This window comes from Vombatus ursinus, unplaced genomic scaffold (assembly GCF_900497805.2).
Source record: "Vombatus ursinus unplaced genomic scaffold, bare-nosed wombat genome assembly UNPS02014801.1, whole genome shotgun sequence".
Classification (NCBI taxonomy): domain Eukaryota; kingdom Metazoa; phylum Chordata; class Mammalia; order Diprotodontia; family Vombatidae; genus Vombatus; species Vombatus ursinus.
The window spans coordinates 27,298,237-27,319,467 of NW_020954579.1; the positions used below are offsets into that span (position 1 = coordinate 27,298,237).

The 21,231-nt window shown below is 39.2% G+C and overlaps 1 protein-coding gene across 14 annotated transcripts in view; it reads left to right on the forward strand.

The window, feature by feature from the left end:
* PITPNC1 (phosphatidylinositol transfer protein cytoplasmic 1) overlaps nucleotides 1–21,231 on the forward strand; it is a 358,377-nt gene that overhangs the window by 153,290 nt on the left and 183,856 nt on the right. For 7 of the 14 annotated variants that reach the window (XM_027872641.1, XM_027872650.1, XM_027872636.1 and 4 more), the window contains exons 3-4: nucleotides 14,487–14,575; nucleotides 18,121–18,128. In XM_027872641.1, the coding sequence (XP_027728442.1) occupies nucleotides 14,487–14,575; nucleotides 18,121–18,128 (97 nt within the window). The remainder of the gene's footprint in view (nucleotides 1–14,486; nucleotides 14,576–18,120; nucleotides 18,129–21,231) is intronic. The other 7 variants (XM_027872649.1, XM_027872648.1, XM_027872642.1 and 4 more) reach the window with 1 other exon arrangement.

Genomic DNA, 21,231 nt, shown 5'->3' on the forward strand with positions numbered 1-21,231 from the left:
TGGGGCATGGGGAACAGTATAATTATTTTATTTTTGTGCATGTTCAAATATGCAAAAAACCAGTAAATCTTTAAGGAGTCTTTGTTATATGAGATATTTGGCATACATAGAAGAGCACAGATTGAACTGTGCCCTCAAAGAACTCCTGTTATGATAGGAAAGACAACATAGGCACATAGGTTGAATTAAATTATAAACTGTCTGCCATTGACTAAATGTAAAGTGACTTCTATAGCCATGTCGAGGCTAGCTAGGTGGTGCAGTGGATATTTTGTAGAGCAGGGGTGGGAAATCTGTGGCCTTGAGGCCACATTGGGGCCCTCTTGGTCCTCAAGTGCAGCCTTGTGACTGAATCCAAACTTCACAGAACAAATCCCCTTAATAAAAGGATTTGTTCTGTAAAACTTAGACTTGGTCAAAAGGCCACACCCAAGGACCTAGAAGGCCATGTGTGGCCTTGGGGCCTCAGGTTCCCCACCTCTGGTGTAGAGCCTGGAGTCAGGAAGACTTACCTTCCTGAATTCAAATCTGGCTTCAGACGCTTACTAGCTGTGTGACACTGGGCAGATCACTTGTTGCTTCAGTTTCCTAATCTGTAAAATGAATTGGAGAAGGAAATGGCAAACTAGTCCTATATTTTTGCAAAGCAAACCATGAAGAGTAATGTGGATTAGGGTAAATGATTCTCCCTGGAGAAGTCTGCTCTTAGCAATCTCTAGGATGCAGGGGCTGGAAATCAAGGGGCGTGTTGAGGGGCCATCTTTTCTCTCTGAAACCCTGATTTGCTGCTTCTCCAATCTTTCCCAAGTCTAATCTCACTCTAGACATGCTGCATCCATGAGGTCAGAGGTCTTCTGGTTCAATCAGAGATCACTTCTTCTTCCACATACATAATAAGCAACCGTCACATAGGCTCTCTTTTCTTTATTTTCAGGGTGTGTTCCTTGAGTTCTTCAGTCTCTTTGTCATCCTCAGTAGAAGGTGGCTCAATTGCCTCAAGTACTAGTTAGGTGATGAAATGGATAGAGTGCTGGATTTGGCGTCTTGAAGATCTAAGTTCAAATCTGGCCTCAGACACTTGCTAGGTATGTGAGCCTGAATAAGTAACTTAACCTCGTCCTGCCTCGGTGTCCTCAACTGTAAAATGGAGATAATAATAGCACCTACCTCCAGGGTTGTTAAATAATACTTATCAAAGTGCTTAGCATAGTGCCTAGCACATAATAATAGATAAATGCTTTCTTCCTTCTATATTCATAGAGCACTTTAAAATTTCCACAGCCCTTTTATCTCTTTTGATGGTCAAAATACCCCTGTGAGATAGGTGCCATTATTGTTGCCCCCATTTTATAAATGAGAAAACTGAGGCTGAGATGTTAAGTGTCTTGCCTAAGACTACTGGAAAGTAAATGTCTGAGACAGGATTGGAATTCAGGTCATATTTATTCCAAGACCAACATTCTATCTATTTTGTCACCCAGCTCTTTATCCACTGTGCCATAATGCCTGTCTCAAGATTAGACATTATTTGACTTTTTTTTGTGTTGTGGACCCCTTTTACAGTTTGGTGAAGCCTGTTGACCCTTTTTAAAAGTTACATTTTTAAATGGATAAAGTAAAAAGCAGAGAATCACCATAGAAACTGGTTGTATTGAAATATAGTTATCAATATTTAAAAATAAAAACAAGTTCACGAAGCCCAGAGAAGACCCTTTGTCTAGATAATGACTGTCACCCAAAATCAGGTGGGAGCATTTTTAATTTTACTCCTTTTTGCAACAACTCTTTGTGTACTTTTTCCCTAATCCCTTCTTCTTGGAGTGCTTTGGGGAGAGAATCTGGTCTGGGGTTAGGGTGGAGGTGTGGCTGACATGGGGGTTGGAATTGGAGAAAAGATGGTATCTATTTTGGGGTTTGTTTTTCAGTCATGAAGTGTCATGTTCTTCATCAACACGGATGCTAGATTAATTAGTCCGTCCTGGCAGGTGCCCGTCAGGGAGAGTTGCCAACTTCTAACTGTGATGCCTCTCTGATTTGATCCATGTGGAGAGAACAACATATCTCCCACCACACTGTGTACTTGCTGTATAAGAAAAGAATGTTCTGTCTCTTCTGTCATTAAGCGTAAATCGCCCCTTTCCACATGGCATGGGAACTCTTGAAAGGTCCTTAGGGTTTGAGGACGTGAGATTGTGTAAATTCCTTAATGGGACTGTGTGGTGTTGGCATTAAATGAGAAACTTTAGCTAAAATCTCCACTGTTTACTTCCCAAGCTGAAGAGCTGGCTCTCTGCCTTCCCCTGTGTTTCATGGTGGCCTACACAGGCCAAAGAGAAAACCCAGTTAAGATCAGTGTCATTATCCTATCCACTTGAGAAGTTTCTGGTTAGAGAGAGAATAGATAAAGACAAGACAAAGTGGAATTGCAAACTTCATCCACAGTTACAGAATTTAGATCCAGAAGAGACCAAGAGACCATTAAGTCCGTCTTCATTTTACAGATGAGGAAATTCAGGCACGCAGAGTTGACTTGACCAGGCCTCAGACACAGACTGAGTAGCTGTAGCTGAATGTCTCATTCATACACACCCTCCTACTTCATTTTCATCATCAAGCATTGGCCCAAAGCATATGTGGCCCTGTGGGATTTGTACTATTCAGAGGAAATATACTAGCCTCGCAAGTGGTTTATGATTTAATGGAACTGAGAGGGAGGCAAATGTGGAAAATGAAGAGTGAAGCAACAGTGTGGAGTGGGGAAAAAGAATTGACTGACTTGGAACCTTAGGTGCATGAAGATGTTAATATCCACACCCACTGTTACAGGGTCTACCCTCATCTTTTATTATTTCCAATCAGTAGTATGGGTGTATGTATGTGGGGAGGTGTTTTGGAGATGTTTGTTATACCTTCTTTTTTTAAAACATTTCTACATTAGCCATGTTGTAAAGAATAATCAGAACCAAAGGGAAAAACCACAAGAAGGAAAAAACAAAAGAGAGAAAATAGTATGCTTTGATTTGCATTTAAACTCTATAGTTCTCTGGATGTGGATAGCATTTTCCATCATGTGTCTTTTGAAATGTCATGCCTTCAAACTGTTTTGATCACCCTTGTTTCCAGGGTATATATGCCAGGATAGCTGACCTGCATTCCTTTTCTCTTCCTAATTTCTCTCATAAGTCTAGCCCGGAGGAAAGAGGAGTTAGGTAAAATTGAATTAGTCCAAGCATTCCTAAATGGTTTTTTGTAAGTTGGTGGAGAGTTCCACTCAAGTTCAAATCTCTTTACCCATACATACAATGGTTTAGAAGACATGTGGCCGGACTCTGGGCCTTTCTCTTCTGTCTGCTGTTGTTGTTGCCAAGCTATTTGAGCTAAGAGCAAAATTACTCCTATTACTCCTATTCTCCCACAGTACCCTCTGTTTACTGATCTTGGACTATTTGGAAAAGGAGTCCATACAAGAGGCACCTTTGGCATAGAGAGGAAGTTGAATCAGTTCTTAATAAACACTGGAGTCCCATTACAGAACTCAAATGATATAATAGCTTCTTATTTGCATGCTGTTTTTCAAAGGATTTGTGTATTTATTGTTTACTTACAGAATGTACAGGAATAAGCCTGCTCCTTCCCTTCATGGTCACCGGTCTACTGTCTGGTTGAGCTCTCCATTGAATGGCTAGAAAAGTGGTGGGCATATTTCATGTGGACAGATTTTCCCCACAGAAGACCATAGTGATTTTAGGTCCAAAACAGGCCTCAAAGATCATGTAATCCAATTCTCTCATTTTATAGATAAAGAAACATCCTAAAAGATATTTAGATAGATAGATACATAGATACATAGATGGATAGATATAGGCAGACCATTCATTTATTAAGCTCTTTTTTACTCGGTACTGGAAATACAAATACAAGCAGAAAGAAAGAAAGACATTCCCTGCCCTAAAAGAGCTTACATTCTAGCAGGGGAAGGAAAAGGGGAAGATCTCACCAGCTCAGGGACAAATTCAAATGGAGGTTTTCCAGGCAAGAATTTACCAATAGGAGGAGGGGACTTCAAGGATTTGCCAAAGATCCCACAACTATTTAGTGAGAGAGGTAGGACTTCAGATCTTTCCTAATCTAGTGCTTTTTTTTTACATCTCATCCTCTCTCTTAAAGTTGGTATTCGCCTCTCAGGAAGTAGTAGAAGATAGACAAATCTCATTTCCATCATAATCAAAAAAGAATCCTTACTGTCCATACCCAACACATGGTCTTAGAACCTCTGAATGAAGACCTCTAAGGAGGCAGAACCCACCACCTCCCAAAATAGCCCATGTCATTCTTAGACAGCTCAGTTTTTAGCAAATATTTCTTAACATCAAGCCTAAATTTGTGTCTTTATAGCTTTCACACTTTATTCCTGATTCTGCTCTCTAGGGTTAAACAAAACAGTCTTTCTACATGATAATCCCTCCAATACTTGAGAGCAGATAGCTATCATGGCGCCTGTAATTCTGCCTTCTTCCAGGCTAACCATCTCAGTTCCTTCAGCTGATCTTCATAGCGCATGGACTCGAGGTATTTCATCTTCCTGGTCATCCACCTGTGGACACTCTCCAGCTTAACAATGTTGTGGTTTAGTCATTTGTCAGTCCTGTCTGATACTTGGTGACCCCATTTGGGGTTTTTAATGCAAAGATACTGGAGTGATTTGCCATTTCCTTCTCCAGCTTATTTTACAGAGGAGGAAAATGAGGCAAACAGGGTTAAGTGCCTGCCTTGGTTTCCTCATCTATAAAATGAGGATAGTAATAGTACCTCTTTCCCAGGTTTATTGTGAAGATCAAATGAGATAATGTATGTAGAACACTTTGCAGACCTAAAAATGCTGTATAATTCTAGCTATTCTTATTATTACCTCCCCCCCTTTTTTCTTTTTGAGGCTTTCGGGGTTAAGTGACTTGCCCAGGGTCACACAGCTAATAAGTGTCAAGTGTTTGAGGCTGGATTTGAACTCAGATCCTCCTGACTCCAAAGCTGGAGCTCTGTCTACTGCAACACCTGCCTGTCCTTTATTACCTTTTTAAAGTGAAGCATTTTCAGAAACAGGAATGTCCACCTATTAATATTATTATTCAGTTTTTGTTTCATCAAGATTTTCTTCGGAACCTATCTGCTTTGCCTTCCTCAACAATATCATAATTGTCAATTGATAACTGAGTTACTTTTCAGCTCAGTTATTCTCAGAATGTGATTCAGCACCCTTGGGCGGGGGTGGGGATAGGGTCCATGAACCTCTTTTAGATGGATCTGCAAGGGCAAAACTTTTAATGTTACCAAGATGTTTTATTTTTTAACATGATAATATTGATAGATATAACCCAAATAAACAAAGACAGTCCTTATTATTTGTTAAAGAGTATAAAGGGGTCTTCAGAACAAAAGGTTTGAGAACTACTGTTCTAGCTATGTAAAGTGGGAGGAAGGGCAATCATTTTCTCTCATCACTTGACACTAGCTGAATAATAGGTTTAGGACTCTTCCTCTCCCTTCTTTAAGTTATATGACTTATTAACTTTCTGGGTTTTTTTTTTTTAATGTGAGGCAATTGGGGTGACTTGCCTAGAGTCACACAGCTAGTAAGCATTATGTGTCTGAGGCCGGATTTGAACTCAGGTCCTCCTGACTCCAGGGCTGGTACTCTATCTGCTGCACCACCTAGCTGCCCCAAGGCTGTCTATTAACAGGGCAGTTATTCAAAACTGCCTTGTCCTTTAAGAATGGACCCCTCCTCAAAGACAGAAGGATCAAATATACACCAAAATATGTATAGCGGCACTTTTGGAGTAGAAAACAATGAGAAACAAAGTACAAGTCTGTCAGTTGAGGAATGACAAATCAAATTTTGGTGTGAATAAAATTCAGCTTTACTATTGATGGATATGGTGAATCCAGGAATACTTGGGGAGACTCATTTGAAATGATGGACAGCTAAATGGTACATTGGAAAGAGTGCCAGGCCTGGAGTCTAGGAGATCTGAGTTCAAATCCAGCCGCAGGCACTTACTAGCTGTGTGACCCTGGGCAAGTCACTTAGCACTGTTTACTACAGGGTCATCATCTGTAAAATGAGTTTGAGAAGGAAATGGTAAAATCACTCCAGTATCTTTGCCAAGAAAACCCCAAATAGAGTCATAAAGAGTCAGACTCTACTGAACAACAATAAATATAAACTGAGGCAAATGAAATAAGCAGTACTAAGAAAAGAACATACACAATGACTGCAACAATGTAAATGGAAAGACCAACAAGAAAAGAAAACTGAAAATGCATCCCCCTGAAATTATGACCAATCTTGGTCCCAAAGTCATGGCAAGTCAACAAGCATCTATTATGCATCTACTGTACGCCAGGCCCTGTGCTAAACACTAGAGAGATGAAGAAAGCCAAAGAGACCGGCTTGTCAAGAACTTCGAAATCCGATTAGGGGGTGGGGATGGAGGGGAGGTTACATGCAAACAGCTAGATACAAACAAGGTATCTACAGAATTAATTGGAGATGATCTCAGAGAGAAAGCACTAATATTAAACAGGACCAGGAAAAGTTTCTTATATAAACTAGGATTTTAGAAGAGATTTGATGGAAACCAAGAGGCAGTGGTGAGGAAGGGGAGAAAATTACAGACATGGGGTATAGTCAGTAGAAATTTAATATTGGGAGATGGAGTGTCTTGTGCTAGGAACAGCAAGGAGGCCAGAGTCACTGAATTGAAGGGTACATGGGGCAGGGTGAGTCAAGTGTAGGTAGCCTGAAAAGACAGGCAGAGGCTAGATTATGGAAATGTTGAGTTTGAGGTACCTATGGGACATCCATTTTGTTTGTGACTATAACTCAACAAAGAGAATAGGGCCAGATATGTAGATTTGGGATTCATCTGTGTAAAGATGACCATTGAATCCATGGGACCTGGGGAAGTCATCAAACAAGATAGTATAATCAGAAAAACAGAAGGGAACCAAGGACAAAACCTTTGGGGACACCTGCCGTTACAGGTCATGACATGGATGAAGAACCAAAAAAGAAGATTGAGAAGGAGTAGTGAGACAGGAAGGAAGAGAACCAAGAGAGTGAGGTCATGAAAGCCTAGAACGGAGAGAAGATCCAGAATGGGTTGCCTAGCGATGGAGAGTAGGGAAGGAATGTAAGTTCTTGGCAAATAGCCCCTATTTCCCTTGAAAATAGGGGTCTCTGCTGAGATGGCACTTCACGGATCCAAGATTTTGTACTCCTTCTCCTGGCAGGGATCACAACTCTGACATATTAGTTGACATTTTTCATGAGTGCTGTGATTGATAAATTTACAACTCTGTGGACAGCCTGGCTGATAGATGAACCTCTCCCTCCAAATTCTGGCTGGTCTTGAGATGACATTTCTTCGGAGGGCCTGGACTTAAAGCCTTTTCAGCTTGGTAAGACCCCTCACAGCTTTTACTCTGAAATCCGGGGTCGTTTCCATACCACACTGAATAAAAGAACTTTAATGTAGGAATAATAAAAGTAGGTGCATTTACATAGCAATTTTATGGCTACAAAGTACTATAACTTTTCATTTGATATCTGTCCATACTACTGAGATATATATATATATACACACACACATATATACATACATACATACACATACACACGCATATGTACACATTATGTTAATTTTGGGATATGTAGTACAATATAATCTCATTTTATAGAGGACAAGGCTGAGACAAGTTTCAGGTCACTCATCTGATGAAGGGCAAAATCATAGTTCTAAACTAGTAATAATAACAGCTATCATTTAAATAACATTTTAAAGTTTTCAAGTGGCTTTCAGAGTAACAATAATAATAATAACTACTAACATTTTTATAAAGCTTACTGTGTGCCAGGCATTGTACCTATGATATACAAATAATATCTTACTTGATCTTTACAACAACTCTGGGAGGTAGGTGCTATTATTATCTCTATTTTATAGATGAGGAATTTGAGGCAAACAGAGGTTAAGTGCCTTGCCCAGGGTCACAAAGCTAGTAAGGGTCTGATTTGAATTCTGACCTTGCCCACTTTAGCCTCAGTGGTGTGTCACTTTATTTCCTACCTGCTTTTGTATATATTTACTCATTTGATCCTCAGAAGAACTTTGGGAGATAGTTACTATTATAATAATATTTTTATAATATTAAATATGTAAGATTAAATATTATTATTATCATTTAATTAATGTGTAGTCTTTCCTTGATTCCTATTCCTATTTTACAAATGTGGAAATTGAGGCCAAGAGAGATTGTGATTTGCCCAGGGTCACCTAGCTGGAGAATGTCTGAAGCAGAATTAGAACTCAGATCTCTCTGACTTTTGAGTCTTGTGATCTTGCCACTTCCATACCGTCTATCTACACTAAATTTTCTGGCTCCAAAGCCGATCTTATACCACTGTGCCCCCTTTCCTCTCCTTTTACGGAGAAGTAGGAGACATTATTTGATCCATGAGGAGACTGGAATATATTTCACTCTAAACGGAGGATCTGAATGATTGAGATGATTCCTTAGAATTGTAGGACACATGACAGCTGAGATCATGAAAGTGGCAGCAACCGTGGGAACTAATTAAATTTCTTTTTCCTTTTCAGACAGTGATAAGTTTTTGATGTAGGAAGAAAAAACATTTACTTTCTCAGAGGAATTAGATGCAAATAATGACTCTCCAAGGGGAATTGGATGCTTAGGAAGAGGCTTGTTAGGAGGTTTAAAAATTTACAGCAGGCTTAGCATAGAAGATGTTGCAAATTCCTCAGGACCCAAATCTTGTAAATAACTTATACCACAATGGCTTCCTTCCCAAACTCACTAGAATAGAGTCAAATAAAGTCTTATTGTCATTCTCAGCGAAATGAATCCCTTGGATAAAGCCATTAATTAATGATAGAGAAAAAGCCATTAATTCTAGTATAAAATTGATGTTGGTCGAACATAACAGCTACAATACTCTAGCGCCTTGATCATTTCCAAAAAGGACAAGATTCAGTGTAGGTTTTCCTTGTCTGGGAAAATGATAGCCTTTTATGAATTCCACCATTTCCAACAGAGGGCTTGCAGTCAGAAGGCCTCTTGTTGAGAGCACTGGCTCCATTAGCTTCATCTTTTGTAAAATTGGGATAGTTTTTGGGTTACCTACCTCAAAGTCATTGTGATGAGAATGCTCTCTAAGTCATAAAGTCTTGCAGGGACAGATGTGAGTTGTTTTAATGAGGAATGGGATAATGCGAAGAGATTTTTTCAAATGATTCAAAAAGGGAATGAAATTGATGCTGTATAAGAGGCCTGAGACTTCTGGCAAAGGTGATGTGCCCAAGATGTTAAGGAATGCTACAGAAGCCGGTGTGGTACAATGGAAATGCCATAGGATTTGGAGTCTGAGGTGGCTTTGCCCTTTACTCTCTGTGTGCCCTTGGGTAAGCTGCCTTATTTCTTTGGACCATATTTCTTCTTCTGTACAGTGGAGTTGTTGGAGGAGGTGACCTCCAAGGTCTCTTCCATTTATAAATCTGATCCTTGTATCTTTTAAGGAGATATCAAGGATTTAGCAGGCTCTGAACTTGTGGCTAAGAAAGGTCCAGCCCCTTGGTTTCTTGAGCCTGAGACCTCACATATAGCAGGGAAATCCACCTAAGTAAACAGACTCCTTAGAGTTCTGCTCCTTCCTTTCTTTCTTCCTCCTTTTTTTCCCTTCCTTCCTTCCTTCCCTTCTTCCTTCATCTCTTCCTCTCTTCCTCCCTCATTAAATTTCTTCTCTGTTTTGGGCAATCCCTGCTGTCAAGGAACTTTTAGTGATGGGGGAGAGGGGAGGTCTTTCTTTCAGCACAGTCACTTTTTAACCAGAATATCAGGCCCAATTTAATGAATGCTATCACAGAGGCCTGATCTCTCTGCTTTACAAACTGCTTACCAGTAGTGTGGGAATGAAACTATGGCCCTCTTTAGGGCTAATTAGCAATAGTTTGTGCCTCTTCCAGATCAACCTGTTCATACCTCTTAGTGTGAATATGGCATTCCAGTATGGTATAGGATTGATTCCCTTAGAAGTCATAATAGCACATGCCCCAGAGCCTTTGGATTTTTTAAAGTTTTTGGCTGTCTTGGGCCCATTTTTCTCTCTGCATTCTCTCTTGGTGATCTCATTAGTTCCCATGGGTTCGGCTGTCACTTACATGAAGTTACTCTTAATTTCCATATTCACTTCTTATCTTTCTCCTTAGCTCCAATCCCACATCACCAACTATCTGCAGGATATCTCCAAACTGATGTCGCATAAGTGTCTTAAACTCAACCATATATAAAACACAACTCATTGTTTTCCTGCCAAAACCCATCTCTTTGCCTAATTCGCCTGTTTCATTGGAAGCTACTGCCATCCCTGGGTTCAAGGCTTACACTTACCAGCTGTGTGACCCTGGGCAAATCACTGAACCTTTCTGAGTCCCTGTTCCTCATCAGTCAAATGAGGGAGTCATAAGAGATGGCCACTTTAGTCCTTTCTAGCTCCATATGTATGATCATATGACCCTCCCATTCATCCAGGTTCTAGACAGATTAGAAGTGTTTCTTGATTCTTTATTCTTAGTCATCCCATTTATGTTTGGTCGGTTATTGATTCCTCTTTAGTTAGTTTCCCCCGATCTTTGATATTTGTTTGCTTTTTTCCATTTATGTAGCTGTCACCCAGGTTCAGGTCCTCCCCTCTCGCCTGGACTGTTGCCATAGTATGTTTGGTTTAAATCTCTCCTTTCTGCAGTCCATTCCATTCTGCACATGGCTGCCACATGTATATATCTAAGACATCGGTACCTGTGTCACTCCCTTCCTCCTCGAGAAGCTGTGGTAGTTCCCTATTACCTCTAGAGTAAAATATGCACAATGGCATTGAAAGGCTTTGACAGTCTGCCTCCAGATTACCTTCTCAGAGTGACTTCGTATTCCTCCCTTTACTTCTTCCGTGTTCCACTCATGCTGGCCTGCTTACTGTTTCCTGTATGTGCCATTCCTCCTCTTCCTGCTCCTCCTTCTTCTGAAGTAGCCAAATGGTTATTCATTCATTCATTTATTTAGTATAGGCATCTTAGAAATTATATTTTTCCAATTATGTAAAAACAATTTTTAGCATTTTTTTTAACATTTTGAGTTCCAAATTCTCTTCTTCCTTCCTGAGATGGCAAACAATTTGATATAGGTCATACATATGCAGTCATGAAAAACATAATTCCATATTAGTCATGTTGAAAAAGAAAACAGACCAAAAAAGAACACAAGAAAAAATAAAGCAAAAAATAATATGCTGTGATCTGTATTCACACTCCATCAGTTCTTTTTCTGGAGGTAGATAACATTTTTCATCATAAGTCCTTTGGAATTTTCTTGGATATTAGATTTCTGAGAAGAGCTGAGTAATTCGCAGTTGATCATCATTATAATATTGTGTTACTGTGTGCATTGTTCTCCTGGTTCTGCTCATTTCACTTTGTATCAGTTTATGTAAGTCTTTCCAGGTTTTTCTGACAGCATCCTAATCATCATACTAGCACAATAGTATTCTATCGCAGTCATATACTACACCTTGTTCAGCCATTCCCTCATTGGGCATCTCTTCAGGTTCCAATTCTATGACACAACAAAAAGAACTGCTATAAGTTTTTTTGTATATTTGGGTCCTTTTCCTTTTTTATTTTTAAAAATCTTCTTGATGTAGACCTAGTAGTGGTATTGCTGGGTCAAAGAATATGCATGATTTTATAATCCTTTGGGCATAGTTCCTAATTGCTCTTCAGAATGGTGACATTCCGTCTTCTACCTTTGCATAGGCTGATTCCATTTCCAGCATGCCCAGCTCTGCCTTGGTGAATCTCTACCTTCTCTGAGTCCTTCTTTTCCCTCCTAGTGGAAATGTAAGCCCTGTGAGTACAGGGCCTGTTTTGTTTGGGTTTTTTTTGTTCTGGCACATAGTAGGCATTTAGTAAATGCTTGTTCAATTAAATTGAGTTGGTACTTTTCCAGAAGTGAAGTGAACAATTGTGACTTAAGACTCTATAAATCATGTAGTTGCCCTGGAATCCTGGAGCTCTGCCTGGTCTGTGTTGGGTGGGCAGTTGTCCAGCCCTGTTTCAGTAAATTAAATCCATGAGAACCCTACTTGCCAGTGAGTAGAATCCATGGCTTCTGACATAGCCCAATATTACAAAACTGTGTGGGGTGGGAACAGCTGGGAGTAAATTCATGTATGGTTTTGGTTGTGGCCTCATCTTGCCTGGAAGCTCAGTTTTATTTCCCCAGTTGTGAGCACCAACTCCCACTGTACTCAAACCCCAATGACTTATGGAGTCAATCATTATTAGAAGCTATAAACCCTCTTCCAGGAGGCAGACCTGCCCATTTGAGCAGTTTGAGTGTAAGGTAAATGGACAGTTACTGCTGAGATGATTTTTTATAGGAGTGCGAAAATCTGTATTAGATCAGCAAGAAGAATTGCTAGGTGAATTATAAAACTGCTTCAGCTTGGCTTCTCACATCCCACCTGAGAGCAATTGCATTGGTCTGATGCTCTCTCTTGTTTGGAAAACTTCGATTTCATCATTTGTTTTAATCCTGATAAAGATCCCAGGTATCTGTATAGGGTCTGAATAGCTGTCTGGAACAAAATAAAGCCTGGAAACCCTTCAGCCATATGAAAAGAAGGGAATTTGAATGTATCTCCATCCTGGGGCTCTCTGTGCATCCTGAGTTCTGGTTTCATTTGAATCCCAAATCCAGGAAGAGTTGTTGGCTTTGTGTTGTTTTTAAAAATCCCTTTTGTTAGTGATGTCTACTTAGAATTCAAAACTGCTTCCTGCTTTGCTCCCAGCATGCAGTTCTCAGGAATTGAAAGACTGTGACATCTTCCCAGGTTTCATGTATCAGACATTAAACTCCAGCAGTTGGCTACAGGTGTTAGAATGAGAAAATAGCAAAATGGTAATGGGAGATTAAAAAAGAAGAGACTTCTACCTTGACCGAAGATTCAGTGTTGAAAGAGAAAGACAAGCAGGTTGGAGTTTCACAGAGATTTCTCAGGGCCTATTCTGTGGTAATTCATGAACATTCAATGAAACTTTTGTTAAACACCTACTGTGTGCAGAGTACTGAGAATATAAAAATGAAGACACTGGGACAGGCTCTGCCTTCTAAGAACTTCCATTCCACAAGGGTACAGGGAAGACATAACTTTTAATTTTAATTCCATGAAGCATTTATTACATGCTTACAATGTGCCAAACACTGTGCTGGTACTGGACTTAAAAATATAAAAATGAAATGATCTCTATCTTCAGAGAGTTTCCATTCTTCTGAAGGGAAAAGTATAATACAAAGTAGAGAGTGTTTGGGGCAAAAGAGAGATTTGATCAGAAGGCGTCCATGAAGAGTTAGTACCTTGAGCTGGGCGGGAAAACTTGAAGAAAGCAAAAAAATTAATAAATGGAACTAAGTTAGGGTTAGTATCTTTCAGGCCTCGGAGGCAGCCTGCAGGAATCCATGGCAGTGAAAGAAAACACATTGAGAGTATAGAACAGCCATGGCTAATGCAGAAATACATTTTGCATGACTTCATGTGCATAATGGGTATCCTATTTCTTGTCTTTTTAAAGGGGAGGGGAGGGGTTAGAGGGAGAAAGAGAATTTAAACTGAAAATGAAAAAATTTAAAATAATTTTAAAAAGCAATTGTAAAACAACTAATAATCCAATTTGTCTGAAATGTAAATTGGGTCAAGGGAAGGGATTAAACAATGATAGTGAATAGAAGAGGAAAAAATGTTTGAATTTTTAATTTTACAAAAGAAATTGGAACTGATGTTCTTTCAAGAATTTCTGAAAGTAGCTGCCTCATGGTTCAGTGAAATGCCCATGTAGTCAGACCCCATATTTATTATGGCCCTTCTTGCAAAACCCTTTTCTTTCTATTTTCCATTCTAAATACTCAGAGGAATTAAAAGGACAAAGTCTGGCCTTTGAAATCTGTGACCCCACTTACCTGTGCTTATTCACTCAACACCACATAAGCCTATAGAGTCTTAAACCCCAGGGGACCCTATCCTATGGTAAAAGCCATCTCATTTCCATGAGATGGCCTTCCTTCAATACCACCTTCTTGACATGGCATTACCATCATTTTCTTTGTCAAATTAGTGAGAGTGAGTTCAAGCGCAGATCTTTCTTTCTTTCCTAATTCATAACCATGATTGTATCCCTTTTGTATATATTAAGAAGATGCAACTGTGTGTATGAAATGATTAATCATTCTTATATAGCAAAGAAGACCATAGGCAAGTGAGTATGTTGTGTGTATGACAAAATGTTCCCATTTCCTCTAGGAATTGCTTTTTCTGGCTATTATATAATTTCTGATTTACTTTTTCCTCTTCCTTATAGCAAATTGCCTAGCTGGGCTAGAGCTGTTGTTCCCAAGATATTTTATGTTACAGAGAAGGCTTGGAACTATTACCCTTACACAATTACAGGTAAGTCTTCAATCAAACCAATGTATAAGCACCTCCAGGCAGTGAATGTAAGGATGTGGTGAAAGTCATTGTCTAGGCCAGTGGTCTCCAGGTAGGGGTTATGGGAACAATATGTGTTCAACAAATCTGAGGGTGAGACGATGGGTCCATCCTACCATCTTCACAAGAACCAGTTGTAAGACTTGCCTTGTCCTTTAACTATCCCTATCTTTTAACTGCCCAGCACTCCTCCACCTTTACCCCCCACCCTCCTTTGTGCAAGCCCTCAACTTCCCTTCTATCTGTATTTTTTCAAGTGTTGGCCCCCCATAGCATTTATTACCTAATCATAACAGATGCACTCAGAGCAGAAACTGCAGAAATACCTTTGGGAAAGCGTATTTGCACCCTTTCCCCCTCCCTAAATGCTTCCCTTGATTACCTTATCACCATATCAGGCCCCCCTTCAGAGGGAGACTGGGCATTAAACTTCCTAAGAATAGGGATTATTTAATTCTTTCTATTTGTTTCCCTAGCACAGTGTCTGACATATAGTAAATGCTTCATAAATGCTTATTGATTACACATACACTACCCATTTTGAGGTTGTACAGAACAAATTGCACCAGAGGAGCTTGGGCACATGGGCTGTTATCTTTCTTTTCAAACTCAACCGTCATCTGACCTTTCCTGCATCGGTCCCATGTACCCTCATCCTCCTAGTCACTCAAGTTTATAACCTCAGCATCATCTCATACTCCTCACCTTCACTTACCCCACCACCAATCCAGTCACTTGCCAAACATTGTCATTTCTTATCCACATAACATCTCTTTCCCTTCTCTCTACTCCCGCAGCGACCACTCTAATTTAGGCATCACTTTTGCCCTGTACCCTTTCAATGGTTTCCTATTTAGTCTCCTTGTCTCAAGACACACCCCAAACTATCTTCCATACAAAACAAATTTCCTGAAACACAAGCCTGACCTTGTCACCCCTACTCAAGAAACTCCAGTGTCTCCCTGTTGACTTTCTTTCTTTCTTTCTTTCTTTTTTTGCTTTTGGCTAGACAATGGGATTAGGTTACTTGCCCAGGGTCACACACCTAGTAAGTGTCGAATGTCTCCCTGTTGACTTTAAGGAGCAAATACAAACTTCTATTTAGCATTTAATACCCTTCAGAATTTGGCTCATTTCCAATTTTTTTATACATCAGTTTCCTTCCTTACGCTCTACAGTCCAGCCAAAGTGCTTTTCTTGATGTACCATATACTCACATGAAAACACAACTAAAGTATCCAAGCAATAGGAAATTAAAGTATGACCCTATCGATTAAGCAAGCTCATAAAGCAGAATGCATTTAGATGGAAAACTTTCTGCTGAATTGAAACAAGAGGCAGTTCATTTTCCTTGTTTTTGCATTGTGCATGATAATGTCTACATATAGATAAAAATGATTTGTGTTTTAAAGCCATTGTGCTGTGGCTGTTATAACCCAAGATATTTTATGTTACAGAGATTGTTACATTATATATCTTCTAATAAAAAAGTAGCTAAAAAAAGAAATTCATCTGTTTAGCTGGCTAGCTACATTGATCAAATTAACTGAATCATTAATTACTAACAAACCATTATTATTTACAAGTTTGCCCTATCCTCCGGTATACACATAGAGATTTTTCTCAAATATTGAAGCACATTTAATCACATTGCTCTCACTAAAAAGAATCATTCTTAAAAAATTTTTAAATATTATTTATTTCATATTTATCTCATAAACTTTTTCTTCTTGTGTGTCTTATAATAGCAGAGTAGCACATCCATATGATTTATACACTCTAAGCTCCCTCTCTCTGTTCTTATTTCTTGCACAACTTCTGGGAGAAATATACTAGCGGTAGGTATAGGTAGTAAGGGTAGAAGGTTAGCCTTGGAATCGGGAAGATGTGGGTTCTCGTCCTGCTTCTGACTTATATTCTGTGTAACTGTGCAAGTTACTTAACCTCCCAGTGCCCCAAGGAAACTCTTTAAATTTATAAATTACAGGTGGAAGGAGTTTCCATACTAGTTGTTTCATACAGTGAAAAAATTGTAGATCTAGACTACAAAAAAGACAGAAAAAATTGGGGGTATATGATAAAATATGATTTGCTGATGAGGTACAAGATGAAAACAGTGTGGAGATCACTGGTCTAGGCATGGGACTATTTATTCCCATAGAAGCATAATTATGTGTGTGTGTGTGTGTGTGTATCTCTTAAAAAGTTAAGAGAATAAAATGAAATAACTTATCTAAAGGACTTGGTAAATTCTAAAATGCTTTACAAATATCAGCTACTATTATTAGTATTATTATTGCCTTCCAATTTTTAGATGATGTCATTTCTCAATAGCATTTACCTTTACTAGTCGCTAAGGAGAAGAAAGAAAAAAAAAGAATATTAAATTAGTCCATCTTAGGATCATAAAATCTAAACCTAGAAGAGACCATCGAAACCATCTCGCTCACCATTCCATTTTACAGATGAGGAAACTGAGTCCCAAAAAGTCAAAATGACATGCCCAAAGTCCCATAGTTAGTAAGCAACAGAGCAGTGATTTGAGTGCAGGGCTTCTGATTTAAAATCCATTGTTGTTTCTTTGCCACTACTCTACCTTCATCCCTATTCTAATATGTCATGGAGTAAATGTCTTTCACAAACAAACATATAAATTGTCCATGGAAGTCCAAAAAGTTCACTAGCACAAAAATTTCCCTTGTAATCTGATTATGCAGAAAATTCTACTTCTTGCTCCAGGTGAAGTAACATAGATTCATTCTGGAAGAATTTGAATGTATATTATATACTCAGCATTCTCCCAGAAATTGTGGAAGAAATGAGTAGTTAGAGAGAGGCTGCTTAGGATAGAGGATAGAGAACTAGCCTTCGAATAGGAACGTATGAGTTCTAGTCCTGCTTCTGACACATTCTGTGTGACCATGGGCAAGTAATTTAACTTCTCAGTGCTCCCAGGGAACTCTTTAAATCTATAAATTACAGGTAGAAGGAGTTTCCATGCTAAAAGAAGAAGGATCAGTTCTTTCCCTTATGAAATGACCCAGGCTGCCATAACTCTGGTACCAGTAGAACAAACTTTTCCTTAGTCAATGGACAATCTTTTTCCACTTAAAAATTGAACTCCAGAAATTTCTCTGACGTCGGCTCTTCTGTTCTTTACCAACACTTTTCACCTGAGCTCTAGGTTCACACTCTGATTTTAGTTAGTCTTTTGGTGTTTAGCTGGCCACAGATTAATTGAATCTGATCCCCTTGTCTGTCCAACCAAGAGAACTGTCATTATTAATTTTGCATGTGAAAGCATTCCAAGAGCAATTTTGGTGGTCTGGTCACTTAACATAATTGGGAGGGGGTGGTTTTCTTCATACTTTTTTTGTCATTATAATTTACTGGTGTATTTATTGGTTATATAGTTTGTATTAAGTGGAAGTAATGACATTTATCATGTCATCTCTCTTTTTCTCCCCCTCCACACTTCTTTCCTCCAAATGAAATTCTGGGACCAGAATACACAGTAAGTTTTAATCATTTTCAAATTCTCAGACTAAGATCAGTGAAGTAATTAGAATGTCTCTTGTGTCTGTTCTTGTAAGTTCCATGAAAAATAGAAGAGTAGTTCAGAATAGGAAATATTTAAACTCAGGCGATAACTCAGTTATATATAATGTATGAGCTTGAGTGTTCTCATTTGTTCAGATGGATTGATGTTAATTTAAAGTGCTTTTATAGTTGCTTAAGAAAATCATTTAACATTTTTGTAATTTAAAATGATGTGTCTATTTTATCTATGTCAGTTGTCTTCAGTGGAAAAGCAATTTTTGGAAAGATATTTTTTAAATGGTGGTTGTTACTTGGAAATAGAACCTGGGGTTACATACAGTTCATGGACCTGTAATCTGTTTTATTAAATGGCTAGGTATTAAAATGATAGGTGAATGGCTAAGGTGGCTCAGTGGTTAGAGAATTGTGCCTGGAGTCAGGAAGACCTAAATTCAAATCCTGCCTCAAGCACTTACTGTGTGACTCTGGGCAAGTCACTTAACCTTTCTGTACCTCAGTTTCCTCATCTGTAAAATATGAGTGTCATAATAGCATCCACCTCCCTGGATTATTGTGAGATTCACATGAGATAACACATGTAAAGCATTTTGAAAATCATAAACTGCTATGTTAATTCTAGCTTTTGTTTTAAATAACTATGACTCTTATCATCATCATCATTTTTTATTAAAATAGCAAGGGCATGTCACAAAAATGTTTTGAATCAGAGTTCTGGACTGAATTTCTCCAGCACTTTTTGTGTCTGGGGGCAGAGACAGATCATTTAAACTTCATTCTGTAAGTTTTCAGTAAACCATGTATGAATGATGCATGATTATACTTGCCTAGGCCCTTGAGAGGAGCAGGAACATTTAAAAAAAAAAGTATTAGAAGAGATTCTTTCCTGGCTTTCCTATCTTCACTTTTTTCCTCCTTTTCTCCTTCTTCCTTCCTTCCAAGGATTATAGAATTAGAACTGGGAGGGGGCTTTAGAAGCCACCTAGGTCAAGGCACTCATTGACTGATGATTCATTGCCAGGTGTACTTCAGGTCAAAGCTGCTCTTGTTAAAAACAACCCAAACTTTGACTTGGCATTACAGCCTGCCTCCTTCCCACAGACATTTCCTGATCTCTTCTCTGCTCTGGACACAGAGCCTGTTTATAGTTTTTCATGGCTATGTCCTCATCAGTTCCTGCTTTTAATGCTTTCTTACTGTTCTGATTGCTTTGGCTCCTTCAGATCTCAAGCAGCCTATCTTGGGACCTTTCCCAACCTATCTTTCCCTTTGTGTTGGAAAAAGATTCAAGGTCCTTTACAACTAACTCTCTGGGAGTCCCAACTCTCATCCAGGATTATTTTACCTCACTCCCCTTCAGGGGGTCATTCACAAAGCCCTCATCTCCATGCCATCTTCTCTTCTTATTCTTACCTTAAAACAGGAATTCTTAGCCTTTTTTGTATTTTGGACTGCTCTTTCACAGTCTGATGAAGTTTGTAGGTCCCTTCTCAGAGTATTTTTAAATTATAAAATTAAAAAAAACAATTATATAAAGGTTATAAAAATATCTGTAAAACAGAGTCACAAGTTCAAAGCTTAAGAACCTTTAACTTAGAACAATATTGTATGTATAATTCAGTTATATTTCAATTACTCAGATTTCAAGATTCCTCACTGCCTTCTTCTCCTCCCCAACTCCTGTCCTTAAACTGGGTGACTTAAACATTCATGTTGAAGCTCCTTCAAACTCTGATATTATCTGACCATGCCCTCCTATCATCATTTCCCTTTTCCTTATCTCTCACCTCTCTTCATGGAGACCTGCAGTCCCTCCATTCCTCAGTATTTTCTTAGGTCATTACCCTCTACTTAGACTTCATTTTCCTGTTTTCCCAATCTCTACCTATAGTTAACCAGCTTGGTTACATACTGTCATCTACTTGCAGACCCATGACCTCTTTGTCTTCATTCTTTGCCAAACTCCAGCCCTGAATTATTTCTACCATCTACCACCTCAGTTGGACCCTCACTGAGACAGCTGATCTTTCTATTCTTTCCTCATTGAACCCCTATATCACCCTTCTCTTTTAAAAACAATTCTAAATCTTCTCTCCTCTGTCTTTCTACACCTTGCTCCTAACCCTGACAGTCTAGTACCTTGACTCTTACTTTGAGAAGAAAATTGAGGCCATTCTCCACAAGCTCACAAATCTCCTCTTTTCTTCTTAATGCCCCTTAACATCACCCTTCATTCTCTGTTCTTTTCCTCCACTTTCTGATAGTTTAAGTCCTTCTCCTCACCCCAGAACTGCCCCTCTCTTTTGTTCCCTTGATCTTAGCCAGTCCTGTGTTCTTGCGATCTCAGTCATCCCTCCCTAATTTTGTCTCTCCCTTTCTACCGGTTTCTTCTTTACTGCTTTCTTTCTTGTCTCCCTCATTCTTAAAATAAAACAAAACAAAAAACCTTCCCTAAATCTGTTGTTGTTCAGTTGTGTATGACTCTTTGTGACCCCATTTGGGATTTTCTTGGTAAAGATACTGGACTGTTTTGCCTTTTCCTTCTTCAGCTTATTTCACAGATGAGGAAACTGAGGCAAACAGGGTTAAGTGACATGCTCAGGGTCACACAGCTAGTAAGTGTCTGAGGCTGGATTTGAACTCAAGTCTTCCTGACTCGAGGCCTGGAGCTCTGTCCACTGCACCACCAAACTGCCCTCACTGAAACCTACCATCCCCTTCCATCTTGGAGCATGTACCTGTCCTCCTGGTCTCAGCCAAACTCTTAAGAGTTGTCTATGTTGCCTTCACTCCCTTTTCTCCAGTACTCCTCAGTCTTTTGCAGTTGGTTTCTCACCTCATCATTCAACTGTAACCACTCTCTACAGAGTTACCATTAACATCTTTATTGTCAAATATGATGGTGATTTTCTCAGCCCTCATTTTTCTTTTCCTGACTGCAGCATTTGACCCTGCTGAACCTCCTGTCATGCTGGATACTCTCTCCTCTCTCTGAATCTGCTGCTCTGCCTCTTTTCAACTCCAGTGGAACAAGGTCTCCCTCTCATCACCTCTAATCT